At 37.6% G+C, this 26478-nt stretch overlaps 1 protein-coding gene and 1 pseudogene across 2 annotated transcripts in view; both read right to left on the bottom strand.

The window, feature by feature from the left end:
* Positions 1–457: 457 nt before the first annotated feature.
* Positions 458–6286, bottom strand: LOC114113582 (glucose-6-phosphatase 3-like; annotated as a pseudogene).
* Positions 6287–6400: 114 nt separating this feature from the next.
* The window catches only part of SAMSN1 (SAM domain, SH3 domain and nuclear localization signals 1), a 173235-nt gene continuing 153157 nt past the window's right edge, over positions 6401–26478 (bottom strand). For both annotated transcript variants that reach the window (XM_060416299.1, XM_004002824.6), the window contains 4 exons: positions 26095–26246; positions 20827–21030; positions 18502–18652; positions 6401–7391 (listed from right to left, as the gene is read on the bottom strand). In XM_060416299.1, the coding sequence (XP_060272282.1) occupies positions 7192–7391; positions 18502–18652; positions 20827–21030; positions 26095–26246 (707 nt within the window). In that variant the 3' untranslated portion in view covers positions 6401–7191. The remainder of the gene's footprint in view (positions 7392–18501; positions 18653–20826; positions 21031–26094; positions 26247–26478) is intronic.

Raw genomic sequence — 26478 nt, 5'->3', positions numbered from 1 at the left:
CAGCACAAGGTGATCTCATGCAGAGAAAAAACACCCTGACTTCGCTCCCTTCTCTCCCTTCAGTCTTCTTGATGGGACTTTCCATTCACTGAGCCAAACAAGAACCTGAAAACACAGATTAAGAATATGGTCCCTACAGATCAGCTTCCCTGAGTGGATACCAGGGCTTCACATATGGAGAGTGGGGGTGATACAGGGAGTCAAAAACATCTCATTTCAGTATGAATACCACTTTTTTAGCTATGTGACCAAAATCATAACCTCTCTTTGAATGCTTTTCTTATGTTTCTTTTCCTAAAGCGTTTCTTGTATGGTTAGTTTCTTTCACAGTATCACCTGATACTATATATTTATTATCTTAACAAAATGTCTAGTAGTAGTGCTGCTTCCCCAGTACATAAGCATGAACTACCTTAGCCTCTGAGTAATCAGATATTTTAAGAAAACACATAGCTACTTGCCATCCAGACAGTTCTGAACTTTATTCTGAACATTCCTATACCATTTGGTATGACAGTGTGCTTCTAAATATCTGTTGTCTATACCACTAAAGGAACTCCAAGGTCTTCACTTTTTTACATTGTTGGCCTTCTCGCTTTTTCTTTTTTTTTCAGAAGTTTGGAAGGGCTTTCTTGGGGCTACTCTGAGCCCCTCACAGTGTTCCAGGAACCTATTGGTTTTGCTGTTGCCTTTGCTTTTTGGATATTTGGGAGGGAAGGCAGGAAGACCATCCTTCTCTCTCTTGGGAGAGAAAAGGCCCTTTTGGGAGATGAGGTGTGGGAAAAGTAAAAAATTCAACAGGAGCAGAGTCTGGTGGGGCCTGGAAGTGGCTAGAGCTTCCTTAGAGAGAATGGAGGTCAGGAGTATTGGCTTCATAAGAGAGAAGGTGGCAGTAAGAGGGTCTAGAGTCAGGAAGAGCAGATTGGTGGCGCTTTGGGCCAGGTGTGGCCAGAGAGTGTGCTTGTGGATGTAGAGAAGGCTGATCTGATGAGGGTAGCCCAGCCAGTCCAGGGACCCAGCAGCCCCGTGGCCAGTGCAAGGCAACCTAGCTTGTGGCCATGTCCCAGGTATACCCACCATACCTGGGCATGGCAGGGAGAGTTCAGGGTGATGCCCAGACCCAGGTTCAGGGAGACGCCCAGACCCAGGTTCAGGGAGACAAAGGGCTGGCTGTCCAAGTGTACTCACTTGGGCCGTTTATACCACTTAGAGCTAGATTGATGGACCAAGAAAGATCCAGGCCCAGTGTAAAGAGAGTTAATAGACATCTCTGGCACCCAGCAAGAAGGCCAGTGAGGGCAACCTGTAGGAGCTTAGCTTCCATGCTATGGGCACGCAGGGGACAACAGCCAGCCCAGGACAGCACCAGTTATTAGGCCAGTCAAGCCCTGGTGAGGGAAATGTGCTAAGAGGAAAACCCAGGACAAGCCAATTGCCAGCAGGAAGGTCAATAAGCCAAGCTAGGTATCACCCTCACCCAATGACTGTGGATCCAAGTGGCCACCTGGGAAGAGATAGCTGTCATTATGGACCAGAGGGCTGTTCCCACAAGAACAGTGTGGGAAGGGCTGCCGGGACCAGTTTCATAAGAAGAGGGGAACAGGTGAATCTGGGCTGGAGTCTAGCTGTAATGCCCAAACTCTTTGACCCACCAAAAGGACCTGTCTCCAAAAAGAAACCACTTGAAGAGGAGGTTGAGCCACTTGGTGAAGAGGCTGATGCATGCCACCATGATGCCCACCTGGTGAGAGGAATAGTAGGCCATGGGGTGGAGAACAGAAAGAGACTCTTGGAGTGTCCCAGAAAGGTGATCCAGAGCCACACATTGTCCAATCAGGGCAGCTGGTTCGCAGCACCTCAACTATCATGATCCCTGTGCCTGGCATGGACTCCATGGCCACCGAAGAGCTGGCTTGACCAGGGTTTGGTCTGAGGTGGTGCATCCCTCCTTTGCTGCTGTGAAGATGGATATGTAATATCCAGGCAAGATTCCTTCCAGACCAGACCTTTCTCCTTCGGTCGTGCTATCCTCCAAAGATATTTTGAGATCTCTTGGAGAGAAGGCTAGGGGCTACTCCTATTCTGTGGAGCCAGGCATACCCAGCAGGTGCTGAAGTGGGACCCTAAGTTTGCACACACAACTGGTTAATTGGTCTGTGCCTTCCTCCCCCCAGCTCAAGACTCTCATGCTTGAGTTCATTCACTATTGATTTGGAAGCTGACAGATTTGGAAGCCTCTTAATTTTGAGGGGTTGTCCCTAAAGTCTTGAGAGTTCTTATATACAGCACAGAATAGTCACACTTCTTCTCAGTTCTAAGCTTGTTTGCTTTGCCCTTCTCCTTTCCATAGTTTGCTTCTAATTATGTTTCTCTAGTAAAATATTTAACCAATTCTTCCTGAATCATGGATTCTAAGGTGCAATAAAAGTCCAAAGGGAAATATATATATTGTTATACATAAAGACAGATTTTTTTCCCCCAGAGCATTTTCAGTGATTTCTGCAGGAATGAATGAGTAAAGGTTTCAAGAATGAATAGTGGCAGAAAACCAACTTACTATTGTATACAAGTCTCTGCAGCCCCTGGGTGCAAGTACTTCTGTATCTCCTTTTGTTGAGTTCTCTATTTTTTTTATGAATATGCATATTGGGGAAAAAACTTCCATCTGCTCCCTTTTAGCTGATTCTATCATTTTTTTTGAGCTGTGCATCACTATGAAGCTTCAGAGAAAAATGATCATTTACATTACATATAGATGTAAAGGAGAGAAGGAGTTGATGAATTGCAAACAAGTATAATCTATATGGACAAATTGTGCTGGACGTGATTTCACCCCATTTTACTCTGAAAATGGAATGATTCCTGCCCAATCATTTGGCCAAGTGCCCAAGAACTCAGAAAAGAAAATCATCCTGTTGGCCTGTGCAGCAGGATTTCACCTTTCCCTATGAAGAAACTTCCCTGGTGGCTCAGACAGTAAGGAATCCTCCTGCAATGCAGGAGACCCAGGTTTGATCCTAGGGTTGAGAAGATGCCCTGGAGAAGGAAATGGCAACCCACTCTAGTACTCTTGCCTGGGGAATTCCATGGACAGAGGAGCATGGCAGGCTACAGTTCATGGGGTCGTGAAGAGTCAGACATGACTGAGCAACTGGCACTATGTGAAGAAACAGTGCTTTGCTCTAGGGCTCACCAGGGACTCCAGAGGTCAAAAGAAATCTCTGAACATTCTAATGTTATTCCTTACAGGTTCTTCTGTCATGGTTTCGTAATTTATAATATCATGTGGACACGTTGCTACATTGTGTATGTGAGAAATTTGCATGATGGAGGAAGAAATGTGAAATAATAAAAAGATTTTCCTGGTAGCCTCTCCCTCTGCACTTTGTTTCCCAGGGTAGATCATTTGCCTAAATGTCCAGGTAGTGCTAGGGGTAAGGAGCCTGCCTGCCAATGCAGGAGACATAAGAGATGTGAATTCTATCCCTGGGTTGGGAAGATCCCCTGCAAGAGGGTATGGCAACCCACTCCAGCATCATTGCCTGGAGAAATCCCATGGACAGAGGAGTGTGGCAGGCTACAGTTCATGGGGTCACAAAAAGTCAGACACAACTGAAGCAACTTAGCACATGTACATGCAGCATAAAAATTTAAAAATATATGCCTTACTTTCAGCATGTCTTTCTACAAGGCCTTTTCTGTTGGCTGTGTCACACTCAGCTGTGACCCTATACTGTGTACACCAAGGCCTGAGGTGCAGCCATAATCCCAAATCTTTTATTTATTTAATATAGGCATTCATTTCTATAGTCATTTATCCTTAAATGATTATTCCTATCATGTGACAAGAGTGAAGAATCAGAGCTAAATGCAGTAAAACCTCTTCCTTAACTAACAGGAGTAAACAAAGAAATTTTCTGTCATGACAGAATGGTCTTTGGCTGTGAAGGTCTGTTGAATCAGCTGACTCTCTCCTTGATGTTGGAGAACACAGCTGTCTTAGCCCGCAGGCATTTGTGTCTGCAGGGTTTCAGATCACTACAAGACCATGCCAGTGTTATAGGAGCATGCACACGGCTTTGATTCGATGTTCAGGCATCGGTTTTTATGCACATACTGCATGCCTTATGCTGAGTGTTTTGCACACAGTATCTCATTTAATCGACAAAATGCTATGGAATATTAATATAACAATTATGTATATTTTGCAATGGGAACGAAACAAAGCTCAGAGGATAAGTGACCTGCCCGAAGTCACACAGTCCTCAAACCAGGATCTCCAGTTGATGTGTTGAGGTCAACACTGGGTGTGATGAGATGAATTCAGTGTTAGGACAGGACGTAGCATAAAGTGAAGGTTACGTCTGTCTTATTTCCATAGCCACAAAACCTGGTCAAATTTAGAAACTGCTGCTCTTTTACCTATATTTAGTCCCTATTCATTTTACTTTCAACCTTTACATAATTTTAGCATGACTTCCCACTTTATGAAGGAGTGCTTGAAGTCTGCCTGCAGATTAGTTATACAGTTTTCTTTATCGGCGGTGGTGGGGTGGGTGGGAATGGAAGTGCATGTGTGGGCTGATGGAGTATCTAAAATTTCATCATGTCATTTTCTCAGAACTTCTGCTTGTAACGGAAGTTTCTCAACATGAAATGTCATCAGTTTGGCCTCGCTCAGGAAGTTGCAAGGCACTTGACTAACCTCAGTGCGTTGGACGTTATCTAAGACCTGAAAATCTTTAGCTGCCTGGCATTTTAGGACTTACAAAAGTTATCTTATTTCTTAATGAATTATTTTCTTAGTTTAGTTGATTTAAAAAATTATGATAAAATACTTCATGGTGAAGGTATATTCCCTTTTATGTAAGCAATAGAATGGTGTGTGTGTGTGTGTGTGTGTGTGTGTGTGTGTGTGTTGGGGGTACAGGAGGGGGGACCAAGATTTAAATAATCTATTTTTTGCTCTTTTCAAAACAGTATTATAAAGATTTTATCCATGTATCTGAAATAAAATTTCTCTGACTATGCATTCTGTCATAACAAACTTGAGTCTGTAAACAATAGGCTCTCCCTGGGACCAGAATAATCATTGAATTCCAGAACATGAAAAAGTTTTACAGGCTTTCTATACTGAAAGATTCAGCTGGTTCCAGTGGAGAGGCTATGGTGAGATGGTGGTGTGCTTAGTCGTGTCCAGCTCTTTTGCAACCCCATGAACTATAGCCCTCCAGGCTCCTCTGTCCATGGAATTTTCCAGCCAAGATACTCAAATAGGTTGCCATTTCCTCCTCCAGGGGATCTTCCCTATCAAGGGAATGAACCCATATCTCTTGCGTCTCCTGCAGTGGCAGGATGATTCTTTACCACTGTGCCACCTGGGAAGCTCATAGATTGAACAGATTGATTTAAATATAGATATGGAACATATATGGGAATAATAATTGTATTTAATGCACTCCAGCAAACAACTCCTAAATGCCCACTCTGTACCTAGTTTTATACCAGCAATTAAAAAGACTAAAGAAAATAATCTTCATCACAAGAAGATCACCGTGTCATGGAAGGGCAAGTGTCATAATAAATAAAGTATAATATGATAAGTGTTTTAACCAACAGAGACACAAATTGCTATGGAAACACAAAGAGGAGAACACCAAAGGGAATCATTGAAGGCTTCACAGAATAAGTGATTTTGGTGGTGAGTCTCAAGAAAACAGAGGGAGGCTTCTGGATATAGAAAATAGCAGGAGCCACTCCAGGAAAATAAATAATGTAAGAAAAGTCAAAAAGGGAATAGTGAATTCAGGACATTGCAAATGTATTGCTTTGGCTGGAGAGTATAGCGTGAGAGGTGGGAGAAAGATATGACTCATAGGGTAGGTTAAAAATTGTTGGGGAGGATTTTGTATATCCTGGAAGGTTTAAATACTATACTAGAGACAATGAAAAGCCATCACACATTTTTAAGCTGAAAGTATGTGATTTAATTTTTGTGTTAAATCACATACTGAATTGTGCCTTCCCCATCCCTCAAATTCATATGTTGAAGCTCTAAACTCCATCATATGGTATTTGAAGATGAGGTCTTTGGGAGATAGGTTTAGATTATGTCATGAGGGTGAGGACATCATTATGGGATAATGAGAGCCTGCTGTCTCTCTCTGCCTTGTGAGAATACAGCAAGAAGACAGGCCAGGAAGAGAGATTTCAGCAGAACTCAACATGTTGGCAACTTGATCTTGGATTTCTAGCTTCCCAAACTGTGGGAAATGTTTCTATTGTTTAAGTCACCCAGTCTATGGTGTTTTGTTAGGGCAGCCTGAGCTGATACATGCAATTATTCAGGAAGTAGGCCAAAACAGATGTAGAGTTCAGAAAAGAGACTGAGGTAAGGTGATTGATTTGCAAATCATATATATATATATGTTTTATAAGCATATATACTGACAATAAAATCTTATCTGGTAGAAATTTTTTTGTCTGAAGTTCTAAGGTGACATACACTTTAACAACAGTCTGGAGAATACCAAATGCATACAGTTTTTTATCATTAAAATTAGGGTATTTCAAAATTAAAAATATTTACACTTAAAAATGAGAAATCTATACAGTTATTAAAATTAGTTTTACTAAATCAGAATTGACAATATGTTTTTATCTATACTTTCATACAGAAAACAGTGAAGAAATCAACAAAAATAATTACTAAAACTCCACTGTGGATTAGGATAAAATGTCTCTAATACTAACTCACACTTTCCCAGTAATTATAAAAATGAGTATAAATGCTGCTTGGACAATTAAACAGACAAGCTCTGTTACTATTCACTCAACAATATACACAAATTGAAAATAGGCATGTATAAAATAAGGAGGAGTCTTTTTGCAGAATCACTTTTGCACTTATACAATAAAGCTAAATAAACATACCCCAAACTTACATTATCTTTCTTCTGATACAGGGAAGTGAAATATTAACATTTTAGCACTTAAAGAAATAAATATACATATTATTTACAATAACTGGGAATGTTAGAGATATGGGTTTTTATTTACAATTATTCCCATTAAAACATTTTAACTTCAAGTAGTATCTGCAAATACTTCTCTTCTACTCCTATTTGATCTTTTAGCTCAGGAAGAGTTAAAATGGGACACATCTGTAGATACACAGTTGATGATGTATATTCAGTCACTTGGCTCTCTGATAGTAATCTTCTGTACCATGTCAGACAGATTTTCAGACTCCAGGTCTTCTTTACCATTATCTGAATTTTCTGATGAGATGTAACAACCAGAGTCCCTTGGGCAGTCATCTAACTGTGACTTATTTAAGATGCCTGGGCTTAAGGAGAGGGGCATGGATTCACTTTCTTGCTCTTGAATAGCTGTAAATGGCAAAGAGAGAACTGGTTAGGCAAAGCCATGAAAAGTTTTGTTCACGTATTCATTCATCTTCAAGTTATTTTAACTGTTTCAACTTCATTACAGTGGAAACTTCTGTAGGTAAATGATATATTTGTTCATCATAAATGAGATGTTTGCTCTCAAATATTCGAGCCACTATTTCCTTAGAAGATAAAGTTTGCCCTTTGTTGCTCACTTGGAGTTTCACGGAATTCATGGAACTGCTTACAAAAGTGAAGATCAATATGGGCTCTCCTTTTACATTGATGATAAGTTGCCAAAGAAAGCAGATTGTAGCCACAGTGTGACTGATGCCTTGTCCAAATACTCCTTAAAGTAACATTAGAAGAAGTCATTTGTAGTTTGAACGTATAATCCTAGTCAATAGTCATTTTTGCGAACAATTTGAAAATCATGATAATGTTGCTTAATGAATAAAAGATCAATGTGAGAAATAATATACAATAGAATTTCAATGACTTGGAATTTAATAATTGCCATGTTTGGAAAACATAGAGTTCACCTATGCTTGAATTCATCAGAAAAATAGACATAAAAACAGATATTTTTTATCTTTTGGCTGTGCCCCATGGCTTATGAGGTCTTATTTCCCCAACCAGGGATTGAACCCAGGACATAGCAGTGAAAGGCGCTGAGTCCTACCCACTGCCAGGGAATTCCTCAGGTTGCTTCTGGATAGTATAACATTGTATCCATTGAATATGCTTTTTGTAGTTTGCTACATCTTTGTTTATATTTCTTTTTTTTTAACTTATTTGTATTCTTTATTATATTTATATTCCAGTTATATAAAAAGGAGTTTGAAGATGATTGCAAAAAGTTGTAACTAACATGTCCTTACAAGAGTAGTATTCTGAATAACAATTATATATATATATTCAGGTTGGTAATCCTGTGTCATCAAACCAGTATTCTTAATACAACAGGCATTGTCATTTTGGGTAAAAAATAATATTAGAGATGTAATGAAAGATCTTTCTAAAGAACCTAAGGAGGCCTATAGTGTTACTCTTCTCAGTAATTTTTAGCATCAGTGTTCTCTTTGTCAAGGTGAAGTTTCTTTCTTTCCTGAGGAGAGGAGATGGATCTTAAGGCACCATCTCTCAGCTATATATGAGCATGTCTTGCTATTGTCCCTTCTAAACCTGAGACTGCTCTACTTTGGACATTGGAATAGCCCTACATTGGAAGAACATACATTTCAGGGTGGTTTAAGATCTCTGCCTTAAGAGGCTATGCATTTCATCTCATTCCAATGAGAAGAAAGTAGATCCAAACTTCAAAATCCTTGGAAGAAGGAAATTGTGTACTGGTGTAATTTTCCTCAGTTGACTCAAGTAATCCACACTTTATCTTGTCTACATTTCTCCTGCTTTTAAATGCATTTTATAGGCTTCTGATAAATTGTCAACATTCATTTATGGTTCACTGAATATCTAATCGCTATCAACCTCCATTACAAGAGAGAATTGAGCCTAGCATCCTTGTGTCTAATGATACGTTCTCCTCAATGTATCTATAATGGTACTAGTTATGCCCCTTTCATAGAGGAATGGAGCAAAGAGTCACTTAAATTATTTCCATATTCTGTGGTCTCATATGGGGAACATAGGTTGAGAAAAGTTGGAAAAAAATGATAAAAATAATTTCTTAGTATATTCATTTTCAAAATGAATCATAACAGTTCTTTTAACCTTTTTTTCAAAGTTTTTATTCACCACAATGAAACCACATTTATGCTAGTCTTCTGAATCTTCTCCACATTTGCCACAACTTTATTTAACTGTGGGCTCAATTATCAAAAATTTAAGCCTAGTGATGTTATAACTAGTTCTTGGTATAAGGAGCTTCAACTTAATGTGAACCTTTTGTGATTATTGTTTTAAAATGTTGGCTATTGTGAAGCATTTTGTCTTTATTAGTTATAAGCCTTTTAGCTTTAGGGGAATCTAGTTAATCTTGACTAGTCTTGGTAAGTATCAGTCATTCACTTGTGGTTCCAAGCCCTTCTTTTGTGAAAAGGCAGCACTGAAATGGGACCTCAGTCTTTAAGGAAAAACCTTTTCCTCTTCCTTTGCTTTTTTGTCTTATTGCCACTGCAGTGAAAGAGCTGGCTCTGTGTTCCATTATCCAAGTGTTTCTGGGAAAGACCAGAGGAATTAGCCTTTTTGCAGTGCTTCCTGCCACATCAGCAGTGATCACCATATTCAGAATGTGATCCTCTTCGTCAGAATGGTGGTGGGGATAATACCATATTTCCCCAGATATATTTGAGCTTATTACCTCAACACAAAATTGAAAGAACTGAGATCCCTTCCTCAGACTGCCATCCTAAAAGCGACTTAGCATAATAACTACTTCCAACACTGTACTCTGTTTAGGTTGATTACTGATTGTAGGACTCTTCAAGATAAAAAACTTAGGCTTAAAGACCCTGATTTCTAAAATTAGCTCTTTTCCTTTCCAAAAAATAAGTACTTAGGTTGTTATTTCATCCTCAGAGAGTTCTATATGTTCACCCCAAAGGGCAACAAAGTGAAGAAACAATAAATCTAACTTTAAACAGAGAATATGCCATTTTTAATATTAGTAATAAAATGTATCTGTTTTTGTTTCCACCTGAGAAACGCTGTATCACATTCTCCATATTCTAGGAATGGTTCATTTTAAATACAGGTTATTTATTGTAGAAACCTTTCATCTGCAATTTTTATGGAAAAGGGAAATAGTTTCTCAGTATGGAAGTTATGCAGCACAGTAATTTACAGAACAGCAGTAATTTGCTAAATGATTTCCTAGTGAAATGAAAACACGACTATGCCTCCTCAAAAGCTTCCCACCAGGCTTGCAATAATCTCAGGCAGGTGATCAGCTGGAACCCCTCAACTGTAACTATAAAAAGAAAAGGCAGGTCATTAAGTTATATGATGGAAAGGAAAGCTATCTAGCATTCAGTTTTTGTATTTGGAGGGTCAAGATTTTCCTCTTGTTTTGTTTTGTTTTTCATCTGGACACTAATGACTTAAGGATTGGCATAAACCTAGGTCTTATGCTATGGGTAGTTTTTCCAGCAGAGGAAATGAATTCACACTAATACATTCACATGTTCTTTCTAAGTTATTTAGTCTCTTCATGTGGTCATGAAGCAGAGGAAAGCTAACTGACCTACCTAGAAATTGAAACTATATCCTTCATCAGTTTTGTCCCATGGTCCAGTCATCTGAGCTAACCAGGTAAGTAGCACATTGGAATAAGAATCAGTTTGACTATAAAATTACAGACTTTCCTTAGAATATCTGAGTGCATCTTTTTATACAAAAACATTTCTGATAATACATGAAGTTAAAGAATTAACATATAATTTTTCCATTTTTTTAAATTGTGTAAAAACATATGGACATCATATAATGCACAAATGAAAGTGTTAGAATTTTAGATTTCTATATTTCTGAGATTATTTGCAATGTTTTGTATTTTATTTTAATAAAGAACAAAATTAAAATGGTACTATTTTTTTAATAAAGCCCCTGAATGGTTTGAAAATATCCCCAAAGCTGTACATTTGAAAATCTGAGTATACTGAGGAATTAGTAAGTAATCTGAAAAAGGGTGTATCTTATTGCTACCAGCTAACATCAGGCATAAAGGAGTACAGAAAGCAGCTCCAAACAGTTCTGCCCTCTATGTAGAGAAAATAAAATGATCATTTTAAGAAAAGAATTATTTAGAAAACATTTTGTCTTAAAGAACTAATTTGAATATTAAAATATTTCATTTCTTACCAAAATTTTTAGGGAATTGTATAAAGCCCGTGGTTCAACATAAGGTAGTGATCAATGGAGATAAAAAGTGATGTGGCAATTAGAAAATAAGACAGCTAATATAATTATTCATAAAATAATTATATTGAGTTGTGACATTTAATTAAGTATAGGCAATCTCAATCATATTAAAAGTGAAGAAAGCTTTAAGGAAATCCAACTAGATCCTAATTCTGGGAAAAAGCTATCATGCCCTGAAGAGAAAAATCTGTCCTATATTCACATATTAGAAAGTTGAAGATTTAATAAAAAATGTAAACTAGTAGTTTTTGCTTGACATTCCTAGTTTTCTTTACACAAATATTCCAGATTTTGACTTTATTATCTTGTTTGCCATAAATATGAAGCTTCTGTCCTTTATACCATGTACTATCAAGTAAAATCCAGAGGGCATAGGAAGATAGCTGACCAATGAAAGTGCTCAATAAACAATGTATTTAATAAAAAGAATGCAATACTTAGGTTAATTTAAGGAAATATGAACTAAAGAAAATCAAGTAAGAAATTTTGTTGAAATTCAAATGAGGACACCTCTTGGGCCTTTGTATTATCCTCCTCTATTTTCTCTAGTCCAGTACCATCTTCAGAGAGGAAAAACAAGGTTTATGCACCTTTGTTGTTTCGTCACTAAGTTGTGTCAGACACTTTTGTGACCCCATGGACCCTAGCCCACCAGGCTCCTCTGTTTCTGGGATTTCCCAGGCAAGAATACTGGAGTGGGCAGCCATTCCCTTCTCTAGGGGATCTTCCTGACCCAGGGCTTGAACTGAGGTCTCCTGCACTGCAGGCAGATTCTTTACTGTCTGAGCTACAAGGGAAGCATTTTAAGATGGTTCAAAACTTCAGCCTCATTTTTAGCTCCATATCAGTTCCTCAAACCGAGACTCAAGCGTTCTCCAGATCACTGTGGCTATATTTATTTGGCTAGAGATAGCATTGTCCATGGAGGGGAACATTCACTAGACAATATGGCATAACCTACTTATTTCTGATTTCATCTTAAGCATGTCCTTAAATTACCTAAACATTTCAATTTTCTATTTAGTGAATAACTGATATTGATTTTATTTGAATACTAGTCCACCTTTTGAAAAAACAACAAGAACAAGGTGAATACAAGAATCTCTTCATGGGAAACCAACCAGTGACTGTTTTCCTGAGGCCATGAGAGAACATGGAGTTGAAACGACTCTCCCTCTGTTTGCTAACCTCTCTTTGCATTCAAGCATCATCGTTGCCCCTCTAATGAGCTATTTTCTGGAGAGTATGTCTTTTCACTTACACTCACAACAGCTGCTCACTGTGCAGGCTCCTTCAGTGGCACAGAGTCACACTCACTTGAGATCTAATTGCTCTGTACCAATGGGGACCTCGTATCAGGCTACCACGTCCCCAAGCACACATCCCCATGAAAGGCCTTGGTCCCAGGAAGTATTTGTCCTTGGTTGAATTGTTGTCCTATTACACTATTCTGATGATGACCAAATAAGATAAAAAACTATTATCGTACTGCTTCATTAGGGGTCTTGGGAAATCATATCACATTTCTTAACATTTAATTTAATCCTGTTTACTTGACATGGTGAAATGATAATTTCATTATTTTAAAATTTATTATATTTGGCAAAACAGGATTATGTTACATATTACTAATCTACAATTTGTTTTTACCATTTACTATGTTTTGGGCATCTTTTCATGTCAGTCTGTATTTAATTCTCCTGATATCTTTATCCTGCTTTATTGTTTGCCTATATCTTATTTATAACAAAGTAACTACTAATAGAAGTTCACATTAGTTTTAGTTTTGAACTGAAACTCCTAGTAGTTTAACTAGTATTTTTATGCATTGTAGAAGTTAATCAAATTCCTAAAATTTGGAGTTTCTGGATTCAAAAGTATACCTATTTTAAACTCTGATAGTTTTTTACATTTTTAGAAATCTACTCACACACTTTCACCCTTACCTGCACACATGGCTAATGTATGCATGAAATGAGTCTTAACGACATATTCCAACACCCAGCTGCCTGTAACAAAATCTTTTATGTGTAAAGTGGGATTGCAGGGGACTCTAAACTTTATAACCAGAAAACAAAGTTTTGCCTACTGTTTGCAGTTCTCTTCATTCTCTCACTCAACATATATGCTTTCCACAAGCATTTGTTAACTATGGATTCAATGCCAAGCATGACACTAGGGGCTTTGGGAAGGCACATGGTGATAGAGGATTGTATCTGGTTTGACCAGGGTAATCACTACAAAGCCATGCCTAGGACACAATCACAGTGCAATATAAAGACAAGTACAGGAATGCCTTACATGTACAGATGTTACAAGCTCTCTAAATGACTGAGGTGAAAATTCTATGAACTGTTTTCTCTGGAGATGGTTCTCTGAAGTATAATGTTTTATTTCATTTTTTTTGTTCTTTGTATTATATGGAATATGGCATCTATCATAATTTAAATTCTAGGAGATAAAACTAAAAAAAAATTTGAAGAAACTTTACATGAGGCAAAATGGCTATGACTAGAAATAGATATTAAATACATATTTAGAAATACATAAAAGTAAAATGCCCATGTGCCTCCTCTGTGGAGAGAGTCAGCATATATTTTCTTAAAAGCTGCATGTTTCTTGAATCTCAGTCCAAATCATATGGCAAGTGGGTTGGAAACAACAGGCACGGATGTCAGGGGCTAAGGCACCAGGCAACCCTGGCACACTGTCAGGCCAACTGCTGGACTGCTGCTTGGCATTGCTACAAAGCTCCCCTGCTGGCCGCTCATGTTCCAGGCTCCTGGCTGGGCTTTGCCATTTGCCCTGCATCGCTGTGGGCAGGTAGGCAGGCAGGAAGGCACAAGCAGGGATAGTTGAGCGATGTGGAGCTGCTGTGACCACAGCTGGTGCCAAGGGCCTGGCACACAACCCACCCTTCCCCCTTCCTCCTCACTGAGCACTGTGAACCAAGGGTGCAGGTAATACCTCCAATATGTTATATACAGGTTCCAGGAGAGTTTGCTTATTCTGTTATGAGGTTGTTTTTTGTTTTCAATTTAAATTTTAATTATCCCTGGGCTATTGGGAGAGCAAGATATTTCCATCACCTATTTTCCCCAAGGAGGATTGTACACATTCTCACAGACACACTTTTAAGACACATCAAAGTGCATCTCTGCACAGGAAAAGAGAAATGAGTTCAGAATAAAAAGAAAATATTTACTATAAATAGCAGTTAACTATCTTTTTATTTTAAAGAGGCATTTCTCAGCAAGGCAAAGGGGTCTTGAAGGTTGTATTTATGGAAAAATGCACACACATACACACACATAGTCTCTATTCTCTTTTTTTCCTTGCTGGGAATATTTATTCAAAGTAAACAAACCATTTTAAAATTCAGATGATGAATAGAGAAGCTCTAAAGTGCACAAAATAGATTCCACTCATTGGCTCCTTCAAGAGCCAAGTCTTTACCCTAATTTTTCTTCTCCTTCTAACCTCATCTAGATTCCCAGCTGAAGGAGCCAGTAGCCTGATTCTGCTCAGTTCTAAAGTGTCGTGAGAAGAAATTCAGAATGTCTCTGTGCTAGTCTTGCTTGGAATTGTAGAACCCAAAGTTGCTTTTCTACTCTAGAAGTCATGCAATGATCAGTCCTAACACCACTTAGCCCTACTGTCAGTTTGTTGGAGAAGTGTCTTTACCTCCTGTCAACCAATGACCTAAAAAAGTTTCATCCAGTTAACATTTTCAAGGTCAAAGCGGGTACAATGCTGTCTATTTTGGCCTAAGAGAAAAGGGAAACTGCTTGTTCTAAGTCTAGATTTCTGTTTGTTCCTGTCCCATTCCCCACCCTTTGGTCCCTCTAAATGTATTAAAGGCTCACATTGGAGTTTGTGGTCTTTTCTACATTATCTCAGAGCTTTAAGTCCTGTGATCATAACCGGTGCCCACTCTGCTCCCTTTTTATACTGAATAATAAGCAAAGCAAAACTTTCTAACCTACATAGCAATGAAACGCTAAACTAGGAATTTATTGACGTTCCCCAAACTGACATTATTCAATGATCAAAATAAAATGCATACATAAAATCCTGGCCAATTTGCATACCCCGTTCTTCCACATAACAAAAAAAAGCTATTTTAAACCTATGACTGTGACATGCATTTGTTTTTAATAATGTCTCATTTTTAAACAACCATATATTCAAGGTCTTTATCATTCAAAGTACATGAAGGTTGTGCATTTAATCTTTAGCATGGTTGTAGAAGATATGATTCACAGAGTAGAGAATAGATAAAAATAAGCATGCAGCAGCATGGTGCCGAATCATCAGAACTCACCATCTTATCAACAAATAAAAGTCATTCTTCTTTATTTCTTGAGCAAAGCAGTTTCATATAAGATAAATAGCTTTCAGTCAGAATAGCCTAACATGCAATATGCATCTTTTTGACATGTATATTCTAATACTACTTTAGACCATAAGATTAAAAGAGGAAAAGTCTCAGGGTTGTGAGTTGAGAGCAAACACTGGTTGAATCTGCATTTTTTTCCATTTTTCATCTCCTAGAATTTGGCTCTGTATGGATATGTTTGTACATTACTGGATATTATTAAATGGTCAACCTCTAGTAACCTTCAAGTACTGTTTTCTAAAGAGAAATAATTCAGGGAATTTTTATGCTTTTTATATCAAACATGGAAAGTCACATCATAATGTGGAGAGATTGTCTTTTGTTTTCAGAGACCAGGGCATAGTAGAATGTGTTTCTGATAGGTTTAAGAGACTGGGTTCTAGATATGTGACCTTGAGAAGGCTACTCCAGTTCTAGTTTCCTCATCTTGTAAAGGAAGAATTTGAGTCAGATGGTTTTTAAAATTATACCTAGCTCTAAGATGATATCATCTATAAATTGTTGTACTTTTGTTAACAGAGAAGGTGCATGGGTGATGTGGAAGGCAGAATAAAGAAATTAAGTGGATACCTTAAGTGGCCCAGGCCTTTGGACTGGACTGATCGCCCCTCTGTGGGTCTCTGCGGAGCGCACTTTCACGACTTAAAGCCCTGTTTACCAAGCCTCTCTGGCCCATTCCATTCACAAATCCTGTTTCAATGGAGCTATACAAGCCTTTGAACATTTAAGGCTGTCATGCTGTTACAAAACTTCCTTTCTCACTTAAACATTAACTTCCACTTTCTGAGATGGACAAGTGAACTGAAGTTCTTGAGGAAGTCGACAAAACAGTAGAAAGCTTGCATTTTCAAATAGTCATTATTCTATTCATATTTACTGGTTTGTTATGTGTGGAAGAGATAACTTGTTTTTATCTTAAAATTTTATTTATTTTTTAAGAACTTGTTTTTTTGTAGTAAATTACCTTTAATTAAAACTCCAGCTCTACTACTAATCTAGCTGTTTGGCCTCTTTGAAATTCATCTCCGAAATATTTTCCCATCTATAAAATGGGCAAAATAGCTACATGGATGTTATTGTAGAAGAAAAGCAATTATTTATTAGTGTTCAAAAAATACTGTTTTTCCTCCCTCTATTTCAGTATCAGCTTGTTTGGGAGAGTACTGATAATGATACTGAAAATCATAACTTTCAAGACAGAATCCATTTCTTGGTATAATATTGCATAGTGAGGATCCATGTTTTGAAATGACGAGATGTGAAAGGAACTGCCTCGTTTACCTGGAAGATATTCCTAGACCAGTTTACACTGATCAGTTTGGTTTTGGCTTGTAAATAGGTTACTTTCTTAAGTCTGACCTTTGTTTGCCTCTATGACCTGATTCCTTTCTTTTCTGCATCTCCTAGCCACCACAACTTCAAAGAAGGCATAAAAACTCCTAAGCCTAAAGGATGAAATCAGTTCTGTGGGTGTCAAATTAGTGATGCATATGAAAACTCCTTGAAAAGGATAAGGACCTTTGTGAGCTCAAGAGAGCAAGTAAAAATTCAATAACGTACGATTTCTATAAAGTAAATTAATTCTTACTAGACAAAAGGCCCATGTATAATAAATATGTGCAGTTCAACACTGCCATTTCGTGAGACATATGAGGGAGAATAAAGGAAAGCTCACGAGGGGACCATCAGGAGGCCTGGTTCCTATGTAGAGCTTTTCTCCTGACTCTCAATCTGGGCTATTAATTGCAGTATAAGAAAATCTAACAACATCACAAACACTGGTCCTAGCTTCCTAATTCACCAAGTGCATAAACTTGGGCAAGTTTCTTATCTTCTCATTTCTCATTATAAAAATAGGGATGATACCACCTCAGAGAGTTGTGGACAGCTTTAAAGAAGATAGTATGTGTAAAGACCCTGGCTCAAAGCTTTAGAGAACATGTTAAAAAAATAATTAATGGTTATTATTCATATTACTTTGTAAAGAGAAGGTTGGATTAGGGGACATAAGTTCTTTTTCATCTTTAGAATTAGATACCATCTCCCTTTTTTTTTCTAATGAAATACTCCTGACAGAGTTTGGCACTCCCTGAGCTCAGGGTTTAGGGAGCCCAGTCAGATTTGGTCAGAGTAATGGTCAGATCGGGCAGTTGTGAAAACAAAGGCTAGCTTATCTTTATAAACCCAGTTGGTGTGGCCAATATTCAAGTGAATCTTCATGTGTTACTCCACCTTCAGTTTATACTTACAAATACAGAGACAACGACCTCAGATAATAAAAGTAAGTGCTGAATATTTTTGCAAACTATTATAGCATTTTGAAAGAATACTATAAACACGTACAAGATGTGACTATATGGTAATGAAATGAATTTTCTTGTATGGTGCAAAGGCTCATTAGCTCAGAGCCATGCTCTCTCTGTGTAGTTCTACAAACGTTGCATATGACAGTTCTCGCTAATGGCTCATGCTGTCACTAAATATTTGTCTCTGACTCCCCCAGTCTTAGGGAGTGCGGACACCCTCTTGTGTGTAAATTAATAGGTCTGCAGAATCTAAATGAAGTATCCAATAAAGCCCTTTCATTTTCTGTATCCAGTAAGCAGCAAAAAAAAAAAAAAAAAAAACAGAAAGAAGAAGTCCTCTTTCTATTTATTGATTTGACCAGAGTTGTTGTTTCCAAATGTATAAGAAAATACTTTTCTTTTTATTGGAAAGAATGCTTTATATGATTCTCAGTAAATAAAACTGGGAATTTGTTTTTAATGATTTTACTATTTACATTAACCTTTGATTCTGTGAGGGAGAAGAGTAGCTACGCATACTTACTTTCTTCATCAAGGAGATTTTCAGCAGCTGATAGTAACCTCATCCTGTCTTCTGGGTTTTTAATGTTTAATTCAATGAGATGACTCTCTTTTATATCCTTTAAATCTTCTAGGGTCTCGTAACCATTGAGCAAAAGTGTTGAAGTATATTCCTGTGGGGAAGAAAAAACTTTGTACAATATAAACTACTCAGATGAAACATTTTACTTTTAGTTATTTTTAGATTTTTTAAAAGTATAGAAATGTATGGAAACAATGCATTGGAACCGAAAGGTGCCAACAGAACTTTTGCTTAATTTTATTTTATTTGTACTAGTTTTCTACAGATGAACGCAGGACCTTTAAAAAGCATGTTGTACATTTCTCACCTTCTGGAAGGACAAATGTAAAGAAGAAATGATTACCCTAAGCAATGCAATGCTAAATCATGGATCAATTAAATAGCTGGATCACTCATCCCATCTGGCACATTTTCACTTCTCAAATAGCAAAATTGAAAAAGCTAGTGTTTTTTTGGCTATCAGTAAAATGCCTCTCATAGAGTATATTATAATAATATTTCTGGATCTGTATCTCTTCCTGTTTGCTTGATCACAAAATTATCTACCCTCATTAACTTCTTGGGGCAGGTCAAAAAAGGAGTTTGAAACAGATACAATTTATATAAGTATACCTAACATTTTGGTTGAAAGGTATTTTATAAACCTAGGGCATTCCAGACTTTTTATTTAATTAAAAGCTTTTATTAAGCATTAGAACACTATGGTAGGGAAAAGTATTGTTTCCTTTTCTTAGCATGTATATTTTGTCCATCATTTGCATTAATATATATTAGTTTAAAATTCATAAGCTTCTGATTTCAAAGTCTGTATGTTATTTATGTAACCTCTGTTCTCTGTAACAGAATAAAAATGCAAAGTGAATTTAAATGCTTTTCAACTTTCTCAAATACTCCTCCCATTTTACTTGATCATTAATCCAATACCCTTATTTTAGTTACTAAAATTGAATAAGAGGATATAAAAGTTTTAAGTAATCAGAAAGCTTATTACTAGCCCTTTATTTATTTAGAAAAAGGAAAGAAAGAGTAGCAATTCTGTTTTAAAATAATGTATCCTAAAAGGATCACAGAATCAGAACAGAAAAAAAAAAAAAATCCCAATCTGATGTAACTAACTGAGAGTTCTTGAGTAAGTTTCGCTTCCTCAGACCTTGGGTTTTTCATAGGTCACAAAGCAAACAAGTAGCTGAAGTAGGATTCAAACATGTGCAAGGAGTATACCATTTGGAGGGCACCAAGAGTAATATTGAAATGTCTATGTTGTGTGTCTACAGATAGGAATACAGCTAGATAATTCAGGAGAAGCAGTTAAGGAAAGATTAATTGGTTATTCTCTTGATGGTGAATTTTGAAAACTATCAAAATAACTGCTGTGCTAGTTTTAGAAGTAGATTGCAAAATGGTAAATTTAGTGAGGCTAGGCATAGCGGATGTACATGCCATTTAACAACATAGAGATACTTCATAAAAATGTCTCTAATATAACAAGAAAATAACTGGATTATAAATATAGACAACAGTTTCCCTAACACAATCATTATGGGGGCTTAATAATCATTGTTTTCTAACACATTTCTTTAAAAACAAATCTGGTTACCTTCTACTGAGTTGCTTTTGTTCCCTGCTCTATAGGAAATAACATTTTCTTGTCTTTTTTCCTTTCAATTCTTTGAATTTTTACCTTCACTCTTTATATTCTGTTTATCATTCTCATTACCAAGTTTTCTCTGGGTCTTTTATTCCCCCAAATGTATTTCACTTTCCACTGCACTTTCTTGTTCTAATCTCTAGGTGTTACATGCCTGTTTAATTGTTCAGTTATGTTCGACTATTTGCGACCCTTTGGACGATAGCCCACCAGGCTTCTCATCCCATGGGATTTTTCAGGCAAGAGTACTGGAGTGGGTTGCCATTCCTTCTACAGGGGATCTTCCCGACCCAGGGGTCAAACAGGAGTCTCCTGTGTCTTATAGTGTCTCCTGCATTGCAGGCAGATTATTTAGAAGCTGAGCCACTGGGGAAGCCCAATTTTTACTGTGACTGCTAAATATCATTAGAATTTAGTCCAAGTGATGTTATATCAAGACCTGTCCATGCATAAAGAAGTGGTTATGGGTAAATAAGAGCTGTCCTTGGAAAACAGATTTTCCCTTGCTGTAAGTCATGTATTTTTTTTTGTTTTTTTTGGCAATACACAGTGATCCATTCTTCCCAGTTATTCCATCTGTATGCCATCAAAATCAAACAGGCCGTAGGTTTGCTAACCTGAAGGTGAATCCTCTCTAGGAACTCCTGCAGCGTCTCAGGCTTTTCCATTCCACTCCTTCTTTGTGTCTTCATTTTCTTGGGGGCTGCTTCTTCTGATATGACATCCACATAGATGAATTTGAAGTTTCCCACTTTGTTGTTCAGCATTCCTGTCCACATCCCCATTGGCGTTTTGCAGATAATATCTATGATATCTCCTTTCTAAAGACAAAGAAATATAAGTTAGATTTCACAGATCTCTGATGCTATGGCAATTGGTAGGAGAAAAAAAAACACTGGAATCATTGAAAATTAGAATGAGGGCATACCATTAAAGGGATTTAGAGTTAGAAATAAATCTAAGAAGAAATTCCTTTTAAAAGTTTAAGGAAGCTATTTGCTAGTAATGTTGAAGAAAACTCCAACATGCTTGAAGAAAAACTCCTAACTGTATTTGATGATGTGTTTATGATTTTGGAATCATATCATTTATCAGCTTACATTTGTAGAGCATCTTGTAGTTTACAAAACATTTTGCATACATTAAGCTCTTTTATGTCCATAATACATCTCTTCAACCTATATGCTAGGTATAATTATTACTATTACTCTAAATATTATGGAAAGAGAAATGCAAGCATTTATTTCTCAGGAACTCACAGCAAGTTAGTGGCAGCACCAGAACTCAAGCCTAAGTTGTCTGAATTAAAAAATGATGCTGTTTTTATTTATTCTGCCAAAACAATACACATGCAGCATCATCCCTGGAGGGGCTCCCAAGTTGGGAAAGGGAAGAAAGAAAAGTCTATGGCTCTGTCTGTGCTTCTAGTTCATCAGAAAAATTCATATACTTTGTGAAATGAATCTACCTAAAGTATTGCATCCATCTTAAATAATGAAAATGTTCAGAACTTTGTACATATAAAATATGTAACAAAATTATATATGTACTAAGGATAAATTATGCTATTTATTCTAGATTAATTAATACTTAATCAACTAGTAGTTATTTAATTAATACTTAGATTGAGTTTCACAGCAATAGTTTAAAATATGAACGGAATGCATTGGGACTGACAGAATAATTGGTCTGTCTCTTTATTCACCTCTAAGACTAAGACTGCAGGAGTAATTTTTAAGAGTAAAAAACTTCACAGGGGTATTTTTTTTTTTTTTGGTAAAGAAAGTTGATTTCTATGTAAATACAGTGTCTACATTTAAGAGTCATAATTACTTCTTTAAGACTTTTAGCTGTCTACCTTAGAGATTACATTATAGATTCTGATATTTTTTGCCATTTTAGAGGTCTACCATCAAACAAAGCATTAAATCTGCTACCAAAAATATTTTTTCTGCTGCTCTTGAATGTGCATTCTTCCATCTAATACACAAATTGTATTTGTAAAAGTAGAATCCAATGTGATTAAAAGATCAGGTTTTTCCAATTTATTGAATATTTGACATTCTGATCCTATGAGCTGCTCATCTAGTTTTTCCTGCCATTAACTATAGGGAATCAAATCCTAGGCTAGATGACATCAGCTAAGCAGACCTAGAAAATCCCCAGAGGCTCTAGGGGGTTGTCTCAAAGTATTGTAGTCTTATGCTGCACCCTTCTTCTTATCCTTTAAACTTGTAAAAATACATTATAGGTAAGCCCACAGGCTACAGGCAAAAATCAAACTTCATTTCGGATAAGACCCTGACTGGGGACAATACTATTCATTACCCAGTGGTGTCTATCGGATTTTTATTGTGTCCTACAAGAGCTCCACAAATGTCCCGTTAAGCAGCACTAGGGGTAGTGCACTGCATGGTATTATAGGGAAAGATGAAATCTATCCTGAATCAACATGTTTTCAATGTATTCCCTTCTGCTGCCCTCCCTCCACAATGGTTACTTGGCTATAATCCTCCTTTCCCCAAGACTTGGACTTAGACTTCAAATCATTTCATAGAAATAAGGAAGGAGCTAACTGTGGAAAGAAATGTTTTCCTCATTCTCCAGCTGAGCTTATTCCAATTTGATATCTTAAAAGGGATAAAGAGAAGAGCTGAGTGCCTTGAATGTGCAATAATAATATTTACACTTCATAGCTTATAATATTTATGGTTAACATTGGTTTGGTATTGACAGTATCAGTTCAGTTCAGTTCAGTCACTCAGCTGTGTCTGACTCTTTGCGACCACATGAACCACAACACACCACGCCTTCCTGTCCATCACCAACTCCCAGAGTTCACTCAGACTCACATCCATTGAGTCGGTGATGCCATCCAACCATCTCATCCTCTGTCATCCCCTTCTCCTCCTGCCCTCAATCTTTCCCAGCATCAGGGTCTTTTCAAATGAGTCAGCTCTTCGCACCAGGTGGCCAAAGTATTGGAGTTTCAGCTTCAACATCAGTCCTTCCAATGAACATCCAGGACTGATCTCCTTTAGAATGGACTGGTTGGATCTCCTTGCAGTCCAAGGGACTCTTAAGAGTCTTCTCCAACACCACAGTTCAAAAGCGTCAATTCTTCAATGCTTAGCTTTCTTTATAGTCCAACTCTCACAACCATACATGACCACTGGAAAAACCATAGCCTTGACTAGACAGACCTTTGTTGGCAAAGTAATGTCTCTGCTTTTTTAATATGCTGTCTAGGTTGGTCATAACTTTCCTTCCAAGGAGTAAGCGTCTTTTAATTTCATGGCTGCAATCACCATCTGCAGTGATTTTGGAGCCCAGAAAAATAAAGTCTGACACTGTTTCCAGTCTTTCCAATCTATTCTCCATGAAGTAATGGGACTGGATGCCATGATCTTAGTTTTCTGAATGTTGAGCTTTAAGCCAACTTTCTCTCTCTTCTTTCACTTTCATCAAGAGGCTCTTTAGTTCCTCTTCACTTTCTGCCATAAGGGTGGTGTCATCTGCATGTCTGAGGTTATTGATATTTCTCCGAGTAATCTTGATTCCAGCTTGTGCTTCTTCCAGCATGATGCACTCTGCATATAAGTTAAATACATAGGTTGACAATATACAACTTTGACATACTCCTTTTCCTACTTGGAACCAGTCTGTTGTTCCATGTCCAGTTCTAACTGTTGCTTCCTGACCTGCATACAGATTTCTCAAGAGGCAGGTCAGGTGGTCTGTATTCCCATCTCTTGAAGAATTTTCCACAGTTTATTGTGATCCACAAAGTCAAAGGCTTTGGCATAGTCAAGAAAGCAGAAATAGATGTTTTTCTGGAACTCTCTTGCTTTTTCTGTGATCCAGCGGATGTTGGCAATTTGATCTCTGGTTCCTCTGCCTTTTCTAAAACCAGCTTGACCATCAGGAAGTTCACAGTTCATGTATTGCTGAAGCGGGGCTTGGAGAATTTTGAGCATTACTTTACTAGCATGTGAGATGAGTGCAATTGTGCAGTAGTTTGAGCATTCTTTACATTGCCGTTCTTTGGGATTGGAATGAAAACTGACCTTTTCCAGTCCTGTGGCCACTGCTGTGTTTTCCAAATGTGCTGGCATATTGAGTGTAACACTTTCACAGCATCATCTTTCAGGATTTGAAATAGCTCAGCTGGAATGCCATCATCTCCACTAGCTTTGTTCGTATAGATGTTTCCTAAGGTCCACTTGACTTCACATTCCAGGATGTCTGGCTCTAGGTGAGTGATCACACCATCGTGATTATCTGGGTCGTGAAGATCTTTTTTGTACAGTTCTGTGTATTCTTGCCACCTCTTCTTAATATCTTCTGCTTCTGTTAGGTTCCTACCATTTCTGTCCTTTATTGTGCCCATGTTTGTATAAAATTTTCCCTTGTTATCTCTAATTTTTTTGAAGAAATCTCTAGTCTTTCCCATTCTATTGTTTTCCTCTATTTCTTTGCATTGATTGCTGAGGAAGGCTTTCTTATCTCTCCTTGCTATTCTTTGGAACTCTGCATTCAAATGGGTATATCTTTCCTTTTCTCCTTTGCTTTTTGCTGCCCTTCTTTTCACAGCTATTTGACAGTATTGACAGTATAGAAAATTAATAATTTCCACCCTTAGGTATAGTGACTTTGTGCTACTAAAATGGATAATCTAACATCTATAAAGTATTTTACCACTAAATTTTCTTCTATTTGTACTATTGCAACACCTCCTCCCCTTGAGTATAAACAAAAGTATGAACATGATGAATTTCAAACCTGTAATTATGTTATATGACAGGAGGGGCTATGCAGACATAATTAATACCCCAAATTTATTAATTTGGGAATTAAAAAGAATTTATCTCGGTATTTCTGACTTAATCATATAAGACCTCTTAAAATAAAGAGATTTGAAACATGAGTGAAGTTTTCTGCTATAGCTATTGAAGGAGTGAACTGCCGTGTTAAAGAAAATCATGGCTGGCAACCTCAGGGGACTGAGAATGGCTCCCAGTTAATATCCCTTAGGAAAGCAGAAAACTCAGTGCTATAAGCAAAAGGAACTGAATTATGCCAGCAGCTTGTGAGCATGAAAATGGACCCTGAGTCTCAGATAAGATCACAGCTTCAGCTGACACCTTGATTTCAGCCCAGTGAGACCTTAAAAAGACCACCCAATTGAGCCCACATGTAAGACCTACAGAACTGTGAAATAATAATACATTTGTGTTGTTTGAAGCCCTTACAGCAAAAGAAAATGAATATAGAAGGCAACATTGAAGAAAAGGGAATTCAGGAGGAAATATCATTGAGAGAAAATTGTCAGGTTACTCGTGACATTTGCAAGTACTGACTTAAGTATTGAAATTGCCTGACCAACTCTGGTTCCTAAGGCATTTACTGTCCTGGACTCCTGCCTGATATTCCCATTTCCTCTCTGTCTCCTTGGGTTCACTATTTTTACTCCAACAAGTATCAAGTACAACTAGGCACTTCTAGTAACTTGTGAGGCTTTTGGTACTCAGAAAAAATGTAGACAGTTCCTTCTCCCTTAAAAGGCTATGATTCTAGGAGGTGGGTCATAGAGGATCTTGCTTTGATTTATGTCGAGTATTATAAAGCAATTATCCTTCAATAAAGAATAAATTAATTTAAAAAGGCTATGATTCTGCATTATCTACAAAACACAACTTTTGTGAATAGCCTCGAAAGACTGATCACCCTACCTTACTTTTGTGTGTTGTTTGAATTCCTGCCACAGTAAACCAGTCCTCAGTTCTCCTGTTGGGAAGATACACTCACCCCTAGTTCCCCTTACTTGTACTTCCTGAAAGAGATCATACACCCAGCCATAGACAAGCCATACAGAATGCACACACCTTGATTTTGAGGGAATCAGTGTCATAGGGGCTTGGTGTGAAGTCGGTATGGACTCTGGCACGGCCGCAGAATGGTCCAGAGTAGAGGCCGTCATCATCGAGTCGAAAGCTGTCCCGGTTACTTGTACCATCTGAACAGCTTGTTATTCCACCTGATGAAAGCAAAGCAGACATTTACAGTTCTCATCGAAGGTTCATAACATTCTGAACCATCACCTGGACATAACGAAGCAGGAACAATGCTGAACAATTGGATGGCAGCCTCCTGCGGGGGTTCTAAGTGACTGATTGCTGATTTTTCCTCCCAGTCTTTCTCCATCAGTGACTTCTGTCCTCTGAGCCATTTCTGATCTTTATTCAGTCAATCTGATCCTTCTTTTCTCA

This window comes from Ovis aries, chromosome 1, assembly GCF_016772045.2.
Source record: "Ovis aries strain OAR_USU_Benz2616 breed Rambouillet chromosome 1, ARS-UI_Ramb_v3.0, whole genome shotgun sequence".
NCBI classification, from domain to species: domain Eukaryota; kingdom Metazoa; phylum Chordata; class Mammalia; order Artiodactyla; family Bovidae; genus Ovis; species Ovis aries.
This window is presented reverse-complemented; position numbering and strand designations above follow the sequence as displayed.